The following is a 12,211-nucleotide window of genomic DNA, read 5'->3' as shown; positions in this document are numbered from 1 at the left end:
AAGATTTTTTTTAAGGTTACAATTGAAAGATTTATAATAAAAAATAAATTTACAAGCTTAAAATCTATAAATATTCAAGAATAAATGGTAAAAATTGGAAAGAAAAAATTAGGAAGACAATGTTGTAAATAAATTGTTGGGCAAATTGATTATTGAGCTAGGTATCCGTATATCTATGTAAAATTTGGATTGAAAGTTAGATTTTATTTTGGGTTGAATTTTTTTTTAATAAAATATTTATTATTAAAAAATAAAAAATATATAAATTACAAAATTTTGAGAGACTTTAAACGGTCGCTTAGATAACTTCATGGTTGAGCCAGTTTTGCGTGAGATTGATGCCAATATTTTTATTTGAATAAGATAAAACTAAATCTAAAGCAAGAGCTACTTTCTTGCATCTCTTGTTTCATAATCAAGTACATTAATTAGTTGGTACCAAAACTCATTAATTAATCAATTAGTCATAAAAACATGATTGTTGGGAACATAATTAATTAATCATGAAAAAAAACTTTTCTCTAACACCATTAGAGTGGTAGTAGTCTGCCAATGTGCAACATTCGTCCACTACAATATAACATCAAATAACAAGGGATTATTATTGGTGCTATTATTATTATTTTATTTAAACAAAGGTAAAGCTGAATATTATATATATATATATATATATATATATCAAGCAAGAACTGCTTTCTTGCTTCTGATCTTGTTTCATCATCAACAACAACGTTAATTAGTTGGTATCAAAACTCATTAATTCATCATCAATTAAGCAACAAAACATGATTATTAATCATCATATGATATATTTACATAAAGAGCGACACCCATTTATGTATCCAATATTAATTAATTAATTAGAGTCAGGCTTACTACTAAATCCTCAATTTTTGTGCACTCCGGCGGATTTCAGCGACTCAATCTCCCGGGACCTGCGTCCAACAATTAATGATTAGTGAATGTTACTTTTATTTCATTTATATGATAGAATTAATTAAGATGATGACTCAGGGCATTAATAAGAAGAGATTAACCGGGTAAAAGGGTTGGGGCCAATCGGGTCCTGGTCCTGGATGTGGGCCACCTTGCGGAGGAAGGACTTGTTGATGAACTTGTCGGAGTCTCGGACCACGTCATGCGGGTCCTCCACCTCCTGCACCGACTCTCTCCTCTTCTTGCTCACCTGCACCGCCGGCGCGTGGAACAGCTGCTGCTTCGCCGTGTGCGCCGCTATTGAGACAGCCACCGCCACCATCCCTGCCACCATATATATCGGCGCCAAGTCCGCCTTCAACCTCCAACCCCTCCTGCATGCATCGAACTACGTACTTATCGGATTACTGGTTCAAACAGTAATTAATTTCTTGATTAAATTTATGGATCTTTGTTTCTTTTTTTCACCAACACTATATATATATATATATATATATATTTGCCTATCTATCTATCAAATTAAGAAAATTATGAATGAATGAATGAATGAATGAATTTGTTGCGAATCGATGAAATCAGTAGAGTAGATTCATGAACCACCAGGTGATGTGATGGATTAATTAAACAAGTCTCCAATAATAATCCGGCTGGCTGATTTGGTACGTTTTCATGATTTCGATCATATATATGAATCCAAGAAAACCAAGATTGAAACGAAATAAACCGGCCGTACTTGGGCTGCTCGGAGTGGACGGAATTACCCGCCGAAGACGCAAAGGAACGGCCTTCGGTTGCTTTCACCGGCACGGAGGATCTCCAGAAATGGCGCTGCTGCATATGTCACAGTAATTCGCAGCCCCAAAATCAAATCAAATCAATCCAACATCAAATGAATAAATATTTTGATTAAACCATTCATATATATATATATATATAGCCGTCGAATGCGTACAGTACTTACCGCTACTCTGAAAGCCATATATGTTGGAAAATGAATAGATATATAGATAATTACAATTATTAGATAGATAGATAGATAGATAGATAGATAGAGATTGCAATTGAATTATGTATGTCTGTTTGTGCGTATATATACAATACAGCAAGAGAGAGAGGCAAATGGCAATGGTGGATGAAAATATAGAAGAGGTAGTTGCAACGGCTCGAAATTATGGGCCATGCAAAATGGAGAGATTTGTGGGGAAGGCGTGAGTTTACGGTAAATATTTATATTTATATTTATATTTAATAAAAACAAGATTTTGGGCTGCTCGGGTGATTAAGGGTTGGTAGTAATAGCAATAATTTACATCGTCAATAGGCTTTAAATATTAATTTCTAGACACGATTTGACACAAATTTGAATTCACGATTGTACACAAATCATGGTTTCATGGAAATAAAAAAAAATTAAAAAAGTAGCCCGGCAATGCGCATCCGGGGAATCGAACCCCGGTCAGTACCGTGGGAGGGTACTATGATACCACTACACCAGATGCGCTAGTTGCCCTACAGGATACAAATATTATTTATAAAATCAAGAAGTAGCATAAATGGATTCAAAAGCCACATTTATTTGTTAAAAAATGGCCACCAAAAAAGATTTAAAATATGATTAATTATAAAAAAACAAAGACAATTTTTTTTTTCTACCAACATATGTTACATATCAGTTCATAACAAACTTTGAAACTTATTAATTTTATATACAAATTTTAATTAAAGCTTACATAACTATACTATTTTGACGTAGATATATCCATTCCATTATTTAAACAAATATCATATTTTAATATTATAAAACTTTGTTAATAAGAGTGTTTATCTAAAATACTCCTTACATACATTCTTTAAAAAATAAAAATTAATTACGTTAATAAGATTTGAATTTATCATCTATTAATGATAATTAATTTTATAAAGTGTAATATTTCTTAAGAATGGAAGCTAAAGAGTTTTTAACATCATCATAATTAATAAAAAAATATTATTTATTTAAATTAAAAATAAATTTACAGTCTAATTGATATTTTTTATTAAAAAATAAAAAAATAAATAAACAAAATTTAAGAGCTATCGCAACACAATTGTAGCCCTCGCTAGTAAAAGGAGGGTTGATTTGCATGATGGAATGGTACGAAACTAATTGATTAAAAAGAACAACAATGGAAAAATTTGTAAATCGTAAGATTTGACTGAATTGGGATTATCTCAATGGGTACATCGTAACTTATATATTAAGTTACATAATGTAGTTAAAATATTTAAAATATTTTTTATTCAAGACGATGAGGTGCCGTAAAATGCATGATTAAAATACCCCTCATCTAAGATAGTGAGATGACGTGAGACGATAAGGCGCGGTGAGACGAGATAGTAAGATGCAAGAAATATTTTTATCATTTATGATATATTGTATAGTTCAAGATATAGCTCAAGAGATACTAATAACATGATACTTGCTCCAATAGAGTTAATTACATATATATTGATAGTGCAACAACTAGTTAGAAGAGCAGTAATAGAGTTTGCATAATCTTTCTTCCACGATTATCATCCATGCAGACTAACAATACCAGTCTAAAAAGGTTAAAAGAAAATTAAATAAATAATAATAAAAAAAAACAGATGGATGCCGCGAGAATTACAGCAATGGCTGACAAGAAGGCCTGACAAAGTTTTTCCTTCACAATCGGTGCCTTTTAACCCAGAGACATTGCAGATGATTTAGGATCCTATGTTGTAAAAGACTTTTGTGCTTCCCTTCTTAATCCGTATCTGAGAAACCTGGACAGGAAATGAGAACCCCTCTTTGAAAAAGAGAAAGACAGACAATAACAACGACAACGACTACAACAACAACGAGCAGCTTTAATCACGTGGTTTCTATGCAAAGCAATGCAGTAAGTAGAAAATGACCGAACAGATTCAAAGCATCTTGCAGATAAACAGTTGAAGCGAACATGATGTTAGACATAAATTGGAAGTTAAGAACAGAATCAATACTGCCAGTAGTACCTTCATGCTTACGATCTCTGAAATGTCAGAAACATGGGTTCCGCCACAAGGGCAGCCGGGATTGTCCCCTAACTTCACTATCCGAGGAGTGCTCCCCTGTGTGAATCAGAGAAGTAGGCAAAACAAAAGTTAGATTTTAAGATTAGGATCAGATCAAACTTGAATTTGTCTTATTATATCTCTTTAGAATGTTCATAATTTTTGTTCCTTTGGTTTATTTTTATCACTTGCACAACTCTCTCTATAATTGCTCTCTACGATGACAACCATATAATTCATTCATACGTTGTCTTGAGTCCCATGTTTCTCCATTCATTAGACATTATCAAACAGCTAGCATGCGAGTGTGAGTGTTACTAAATGCACTTACATCAAATGCAACCCCCGCTTAGCAGTGAATCTAATGCTATGTTGGGTACTAGGATTTGTGGAAAATTAAGAAATGGGAAGGAAAAGGAAAAGGAAAATAAATAATCTTATCTGTAATGTACAAATGCATGTACATCCATAAATGTTCTATCCGTCAAAAAATCCAAGTTCCAAACATTTGCGTAAATCAATACCCCAAGTTAAACACGGGAATATAAAAATCAGAAAAAAAAAAAAAGCACAGAAAACACGGGAATATAAAAATCAGATTAACTCCTTTTTAAGTCCTCAAGCATGGTTTAAAAGGTGTGTCCAATTTCCCCAAGTTAAATTGATAAAACCATCCAAGTGACCTTCCAAACATGAATTTGGCATCTACTTAAATCAATTAAACCCAGGACAACAAAGAGAAAATGGATGTAGTAGACTGGCAAAAATTTAACCTTGGGAATGTAATCGGGCAGGCAGCCACCACACAGCGCGGAAGCTTCTTCATATGGTAAAACCGCAGCAGAAACCTGAATGAATTATGAATGTGTTTCAAATGATTCAACAGCCATGAAGTAACTAGAGAGAGAGAGAGAGAGAGATGAAACATATACCTTCCCTCCCTTGGAAATTAACTTATTAGCTTCCAGCTCCAGCTCCTTCCGCTTGCTTTGCACTTCACTCTGTGGAACTGCCCCTTTATATTCAACATATGGCCTGGCAAAAAACAATTTCACGAATGCCATATGTGGGAAACAAAGACTACAAAGGTCGTTTAAATTAAATATATCAGCATGCATAGAAACCACAAGTGTGGTGAATCTATTGATTTATTTCAATAAGTCTGAAAACCGATCACGTGCTACAGAAAGCATAACAAGCAGAGTTTGCAGTATATATAGTTCCTCCAATTCATAAGTCCATAACTAATTTCAAGCGTACCCATCAGGGAAATGGTATCCTTTTCCTGGCTCTAAATAACCTAATCCCACATTCCTCGTACAAATGTCCAACAAATGCCCAGCTGAGTGCAGCCTGCAAAAAGAACAGATTCAAAGTACAGGACCAGAAACAACTAAATGCATCCTACAAACATAAGTCATCAAAAATTCACGTTTGGTTAAGCTGCGAGCACCAGTATGCTGAATATACACACCATGATATGGATGGGAAAATGAATTTCCAAAATTCCAAGATTATTGCTCTGGTTTTTGTTTATAGAAAGGGAAGTTCTGGTACCACTTAATAAGACTTACATTGTGAAGCACGTATTCCACCGACTGGTATCACTATTTTCCTGCAATTTCATTCTGTTTTTCTAATTTTCGGAAGCACTGAGGGGCATGTAATTTGTATTTGCTACAACTTTGGCATGATTGCCAAAGGATGTTTGCCTAAATAGTCATGGAACTAATAGAACAGATATAACATATCACAAAAATGCCAAAACAAATGCTTTATACAGTTAGCGGATGCATATATACCAAAGTAACAAAGCAACAACATACGAAGTCCTAATCCTACTAGGTGAGATCGGCCACATGAATTATTGCTTGCCAATCATGATTTCTTTCTAAAAGAAAAGATAATCTATTGCCACAAACTAAATGACATTAGGCATTTTATACTCTTGGGGTCTTAAAGCATGGTTAGAAAAACCAAGTCCTAATAATATTACCTTACATAATTCAAAATAAAGTTTATTTCCATAAATTGTTATACCTAGAATTCTGCTTCCGACGCAACTCATCAACATGTAGGGCAACTTCAACCCCACTCTTGAGCTTTGCTTCAAGTCCCTCACTGGAATCCTCAATAACCCCATAATGAAAAACCTGCCCCAAACAGATCAAGATCGAGAAACCCATTTCTGAGTCAAGAATCAGATGATGACTAATGAAACAAAAAGGGACCATTTGGTTCCACAAGTGAAACCATTCAATTGAAATAATTCAAGAATTATTATTGTAATACGTTAGTCTTTGTGTAGGTCCCCAACAAAATAGCTTGACAATCTTCTATCCTCTGATCACATGGATGGGAACATAAAGAAAATTAAAAAAATATTTTTTTTTTTATAAAATTTGTAAATTTCGTTAATATTTGTTTTTCAGTTTCTTCAGTCATACACAAAAATATTAACCCTAAAGACAAGGAAGCAAGGTTGCACTTTGAGCTAAAACCCATAATCCCGATGTCAAAATGGAAATTCCCAATTCTGCTTGCTGCTTGGTATAAAGGAGCAAGTATGGTTTCCAAAGAATACTTGTCTGCAAAAGACGCAGGCTCAACCCCTCGCCCTACCAATTATGTCAATTCCAGTGGGGCCAAGTTCATGCTAACCTTCTAATGTTACACCCCAAGTGTCGTCCATGGGATCGCTAGGTTTTAATGACAACTTTATTAGCTCCTTCCCCCCCTAAACTTGGAATACCCTCATGGCGGGCCGCCCACTAGGTCTACAAGGGCATAGAGATAGAGTCGAACTTGAGACATTTCACAGACACTTTCAACCCTCGTGCCACTTTGGCCCGCTCGGGTGGAGGAGATTCACAATTTTGGGGAAACAAAAAAGGCTTAACAGTTCCAGTGAAAGGAGAAGAAAGAAACCCACAATCCCATCCCTCGATCGGACGTCATTGACGATGAATTTGAGGTGCGGATCGGCGGAAAGGGCGATGAAACCGGTATCGGAGGGCTGACCGCCGCCTTGTGGGTGGAAGATAGTGGCGTCCAGCACCATCACCGACCGTCCGTCTTCACCCTTCACCAACAATTGAAACCAAGGCACACCCATGTCAATTCAGAGTAGAAGTCGATGGATCCATCAAGAGAAGAGCTAGCGTGGAGCATGAAGAAACAAACCTTGGAGAAGGAGAGTAAGGTGGAGCTGGAATGAAGCTTCCACATGCTGTGGTAATACTCCAGCTTCGTTGAAGGGTGCGCCATCGCCGCCATGGTCCTCCGATTCGATGGCTGCCTCCTCTTCTTCGTTGTATTATAAACAGCAAGCAGTGGGCATTGCTTGGGCGACAAGATTTGAAAGCATCAGCCATGGAATGGCAGTCCAAATTTGAAGTCCTCTGCGCCGTCGTGGACCAGAAGAGGTGCTCTACAGACTACAGTGCAGTTGGAATATTGTTTGGGGCTGTCTTTGTTAATTAAAATGTGAGATAAAGGTCAGATATAAAAAATATTTTTATTTTTTATTTGTTAATATATTTATTAAATTTATTTGATAATTTTTTTTTAAAAATTTATGTGACTTCTTGATTCTTTTACAAATAAGCATAAATTAGTTATATGTCTTTCATATAAAAATCTCTTCCTAGTGTTTATCTTCTCCTCAAGGGATCCTTTACTCACCAATCTTCCTTGCCATATTTGTCGTTTGACTACTATTGATCTCCTTTTTCCCTCCGATTCATTGTCTAACACCTTTGGTCACCAATCTTTCTTATTACCTTCACTGTCTAGCCACCGTTGATCTCATTTTCCCTTTCCCTTCATCATCTCACGATCGTTGGTATACTTCTTTTCCATTAGCTTCATCGTCCAACAACCCTTGCTCACCAATCTTCCTCGCCACCTTTATTATGTGACCACCATTGGTCTCTTTTTCCCTTTCGTTTTACCATCCAATAACTGCTGGTCAATTTCCCCCCCTTGGCTTCAGTGTCCGACAACCCTTGCTCACTGATTTTCCTCGCCATTTTCACCGTCTGGCCATTGCTAGTCTTTTTTTCCCGACCACTGGTATACTTCTTCCCCATTGGCTTCATCGTCCGACAACCCTTGCTCACTGATCTTTCTCGCCACCCTCACCATCCGGTCATTGTTGGTCTCCCTTTCCCCTTTGCTTCACCGTTCACGATCGCTAGTCTACTTCTTTTCCCTTAGCTTCATCATACGACAACTCTACTTGTAGATCTCTCCCTTATTTTCACCGACCCTTGCATATTCCTTTTGTCGGTTTTTAAAATTATTTTACTTAATTTTATATTTTATTATTTAATATAAAAATATATTTTAAAAATTTTTATTTATCTCAACGGAATTATTGTAATTCCACCAATAATTATCTCTAGTTTTTGAGTTTTTTTAGAATTTATTTTTTAACATTGATTTAGAAAATAAAATACTATTTTTAATTTTTATTTTTTTGATAATTTACATTAATCATAAAATACTATTTTAATTATAAATTTGTTGTTGATATTAACAAACAGTTTTAAATGAATTTGATAATAGAGATATTTTGGTAATAAAATTCTTATTTCAGTGCTTATCATATGCATTTCATAAATATATGAAAAGAAAAAGTATAACTCCCAATGAATTCTAAAAAAATTAATAAACAGTCTGATAGAAATTTTGAAATACTTCTCAATTTTATTTTGATCAATTTATATTTTGGTTTGAAAAGTATTCCAATCTTATTTTGTTCATTTTAAAAAACGTGAGTAAATTACCAATGACAAATATTTTTTATATGAAATGGAAACGGAAAACGAGTAAGAAATGAAAACACGAGATAAAACATTTTAAAAAATATAGAAATTGTTTTATAAATATAATTTTTAATATAAAAATAATTATTCAATTTAAAAATAAACATAAATTCTTTCATTCAAACAAATATAAATATAAATTTTATAATGTATTACATTTAAACAAATATAAACATAAATTTCATAATGCATTCAAATAAATATAATCATAAAATCCACAATTCATTCAAACAAACATAAAGAGGAAAAACAAGATATTATAATTGTGACTCGAAATTTATATTTAACTAAGCGGGACTTCTAACTTGACTTAGGTTAAGATTTCGAATTTGACTGTGATTAAGATGTTGTCAAATTCGATTTTGACTAGAATTTATTTCATTTGAAGGAACATCCCTTTAATAATCTTTTTATTAGAATAGAATTTTATTTGTATGTCTATAAATAAGTGTTTAACGCCCTGTAATTAGTTACAATAGTATCAATTTTATAGTACCAATATTTGATTAGTGATATTTTGTTATTTTTTTCGTGATTTTTTTCGATTTAAGTTTTTTACGTTAAATTATGTGTTCATTTGTGTGGTTAATGATTTGATTGTGCTTTGTTTTTATCATAACAGGGTTTGTTACGAATCTGAATCGAAAACAAATAACAATCAAACCATCAACCACACAAATAAATACAAAATTTAACTAAAAAAACAAATCCAAAAAAATTGCATATAAAAAGAACAAGTATCACTAATCGAATATTGATACTACAAAAGTGATATTGTTACAACTAATTTCATGATATTAAATATTTATTTATAAATCTAATATCATTTATAAATATACACAAAATTCTATGTTAATAAAAAAATAATTTAAAAAAATACTCCTTTAAATAAAATAAATCTCAATCCAAATCGATTTTGACATCGCCAGTCAAATTGGAAATAATACTCCAGCTTCGTTGAAGGGTGCGCCATCGCCGCCATGGTCCTCCGATTCGATGGTTGCCTCCCCTTCTTCGTTGTATCATATACAGCAAGCAGTGGGCATTGCTTGGGCGACAAGATTTGAAAGCATCGGCCATGGAATGGCAGTCCAAATTTGAAGTCCTTTGCGTCGTGGACCCGGAGACGTGCTCTACTTACCAGCTAGCTTGCACAGTAACATAAACAACAAATATTTTTTTATATAAAATAAAAACAAAAAAAATAAATAAAAAATAAAAACACGAGGTAGAAACATTTTAAAAAACTATAAGAATTTTTTATAAATATAATTTTTAATCTAAAAAATTTAAAAATAATTATTTAATTTAAAAATAAATATAAATTTATTCTATAATACATTCAAATAAATATAATTATAAATTCATGACATCGCGAGCAATTAAAGACCCAACAATTGAGCAATTAGAGTTGTGAATTGGTGACTCTGTCGAGCACTCAGGACCGGCTCAAATGATTGGGGTCTTAGGTCATTATTATTTTAAGGGCTTTCAATTTTTTAATAAAAAATAAAGAATTAAAATAATTATTTATTAGACTGAAGGGATTAAGGGCCTAAGGCACATACCTCACTAGCTTACCTCTTCAGTTGGGCATGTGGACACTGAGCAATTGACCAACACGGGGAACAATGATAAAAGAATGATTAGAAAGTCAAGAGTTGAGAGGCGAGAGGAAGGAACTTGGGCTAGGGTGTGAGACTGAGAAGTGAGAAATGATGATATATGTTCTGATTAAAGACAAAATTTCTTCCATCTTTAACTAGTATTAGTCCTCCAAAATGATTTTTTAATATTTTGAACTTATTACAAAATATGCCCAAAATGTTTCTAAAATTATAGAAGACATTTTTAAAATTTTCAAAACCAGAAATGTTTCGAAAAAGCCAAAATGGTGTCTCCCAATCGTTTCTGAGCATTAGTGACTGTGATTACCACTTAAGTATACAGTGATTACCACTTAAATATATACAAATTTTATAACACAGTCAACCAATCAAGTATTTATTATTTTTGTATTTTTTGTTTCCAATTATTAAAATTATATATATATAATAAATTTAATTTTGAAAATTTATTTCCATCACTCTAATTATTGTTCATCACTTATTAGGGATGACAATTGCAATTGAAATTGTGGGGGGACTGAACCGAAATCGAATCGGTCAATGTGATTAAAAACCGTTTAACTTGGCAATGGTTTGGTTTAGAGAAAAATCGAACACTGTCTCAATGAGTATGGTTTGATTATGGTTTTCACTAAATTCAAAATAAAACCTGAATCAAAATCGAACCGAATGTGTGGGTAATCGAACCAAACCAAACCAAATATACACATATATATATATATAATATATATATTTATTTAATATATTATATACACATAATATATATATATTAACTAATGCATTTTTTATGAATATTTTAACTAATGCATTACAAATATATAAAATATTTAACATTTATAAAGTAATTAACAAATAAAAATAAAACTTAATTTTAAATTATTTTTTTATCAATCAAATAACTATTAATAAAAATAATTAATTAAATATTTAAAAAAATAAAATCTGATAAGAGATTATGGATCAAACTAAAAAAATCATAATTAAAATCAAAACTAAACCAAAATCGAATAATTTGATTATGATTTTTAATTTTTAAAACTAATGGGTAATTGTTTGGTTTTAGTAATTTAAGTTTAATTTTTTTATAATTTTGACAGGAATTAAAATCAAATCAAACCATTGTGAACCCTATCTGTAACATCCCGTTCGAGCGATAAGAAGAACCGGAACAACTTATCCTGATAGGGCTACGCGAACTTCTCAGGGGGGTCACCCATCCCTGAATTATCCCAGGTCAAGCACGCTTAATTTGAGAATTTTTTGTCAACATTTAGTCCAAAAAGTATTCAGCTGGTATTGTTTCCTTTCTTACACTATCCTCGATATATACTAATCTCTCTGAACTCTCCGGGTATTAAATTATCACTCATAGTTCATGCCTAATATTGAAGTTGAAGTAAAGGAAAATGTTTTATGGAATTATTTTCAATTTTTGAGCTCTCGGCTTGTAGAGCATGGTGTTACTCAATTTCTGTCCCCAATTTTTACCCACCCAATTGCCCATTGTTGGTATGTATATATCATTTAAGTTTCCACACAAATTTCATATTCAAATTAAAATTTAGTGATTTCTTAATAATTTACCCTATAAATAATCTAAGCATGAATTTAGTCCTTGCTTAGATTACAATTATACCGCTTGCAAATTTCCAAAAAGGGTATGTAAACTTGTAAATAAATCCCAACCCAGGGGCATTTCCAACCACCCCTTTCAACATATACAAAGGCCTACCCACGCCTGCCTTTCTCAGAGAAGCAGAA

The 12,211-nt window shown here is 32.9% G+C and overlaps 2 protein-coding genes and 1 non-coding gene across 5 annotated transcripts; all 3 read right to left on the bottom strand.

Annotated features, from left to right (window-relative positions):
- Nucleotides 1–736: 736 nt before the first annotated feature.
- Nucleotides 737–2,040, bottom strand: LOC127812088 (uncharacterized). Of its 2 annotated transcripts, none has more exons than XM_052352408.1 (4): nt 1,898–2,040; nt 1,670–1,767; nt 1,038–1,310; nt 737–935 (listed from the first exon to the last, which is right to left on the bottom strand). In XM_052352408.1, exons 1-4 carry the CDS (start codon nt 1,913–1,915, stop codon nt 887–889), a joined length of 438 nt encoding a protein of 145 aa, XP_052208368.1. In that variant the 5' UTR covers nt 1,916–2,040; the 3' UTR covers nt 737–886. The 2 variants fall into 2 exon arrangements, with proteins under 2 accessions (XP_052208368.1, XP_052208369.1); XM_052352409.1 differs by having other exon boundaries at nt 1,670–1,764; nt 1,898–2,037.
- Nucleotides 2,041–2,366: 326 nt separating this feature from the next.
- On the bottom strand, nt 2,367–2,437 carry TRNAG-CCC (transfer RNA glycine (anticodon CCC)). Its single transcript has one exon. It is a non-coding gene; the product is annotated as a tRNA-Gly (tRNA).
- Nucleotides 2,438–3,313: 876 nt separating this feature from the next.
- Nucleotides 3,314–7,427, bottom strand: LOC127810819 (uncharacterized). Of its 2 annotated transcripts, XM_052350375.1 has the most exons (8): nt 7,177–7,423; nt 6,926–7,075; nt 6,034–6,146; nt 5,254–5,346; nt 4,926–5,028; nt 4,767–4,841; nt 3,955–4,050; nt 3,314–3,723 (listed from the first exon to the last, which is right to left on the bottom strand). In XM_052350375.1, the coding sequence occupies exons 1-8, from the start codon at nt 7,267–7,269 to the stop codon at nt 3,664–3,666; spliced, it is 783 nt and encodes a 260-aa protein (XP_052206335.1). In that variant the 5' UTR covers nt 7,270–7,423; the 3' UTR covers nt 3,314–3,663. The 2 variants fall into 2 exon arrangements, with proteins under 2 accessions (XP_052206335.1, XP_052206336.1); XM_052350376.1 differs by lacking the exon at nt 6,926–7,075 and having other exon boundaries at nt 7,177–7,427.
- Nucleotides 7,428–12,211: the final 4,784 nt, after the last annotated feature.

The sequence above is a fragment of the Diospyros lotus genome, chromosome 10, assembly GCF_014633365.1.
Source record: "Diospyros lotus cultivar Yz01 chromosome 10, ASM1463336v1, whole genome shotgun sequence".
In the NCBI taxonomy this organism is placed as follows: Eukaryota; Viridiplantae; Streptophyta; class Magnoliopsida; order Ericales; family Ebenaceae; genus Diospyros; species Diospyros lotus.
This window is presented reverse-complemented; position numbering and strand designations above follow the sequence as displayed.

Coding starts and splice junctions, on each gene's coding strand:
- LOC127810819 (XM_052350375.1), bottom strand. CDS start 7,269: ATGGCGGCGATGGCGCACCCTTCAACGAAGCTGGAGTATTACCACAGC. Junction 7,076..7,176: donor CCTTACTCTCCTTCTCCAAG/GTTTGTTTCTTC, acceptor TTGTTGGTGAAG/GGTGAAGACGGACGGTCGGT. Junction 5,029..5,253: donor GGATACCATTTCCCTGATGG/GTACGCTTGAAA, acceptor GTTTTTTGCCAG/GCCATATGTTGAATATAAAG.
- LOC127812088 (XM_052352408.1), bottom strand. Junction 1,311..1,669: donor GTCCACTCCGAGCAGCCCAA/GTACGGCCGGTT, acceptor CGATGCATGCAG/GAGGGGTTGGAGGTTGAAGG. Junction 936..1,037: donor GGCCCCAACCCTTTTACCCG/GTTAATCTCTTC, acceptor TGTTGGACGCAG/GTCCCGGGAGATTGAGTCGC.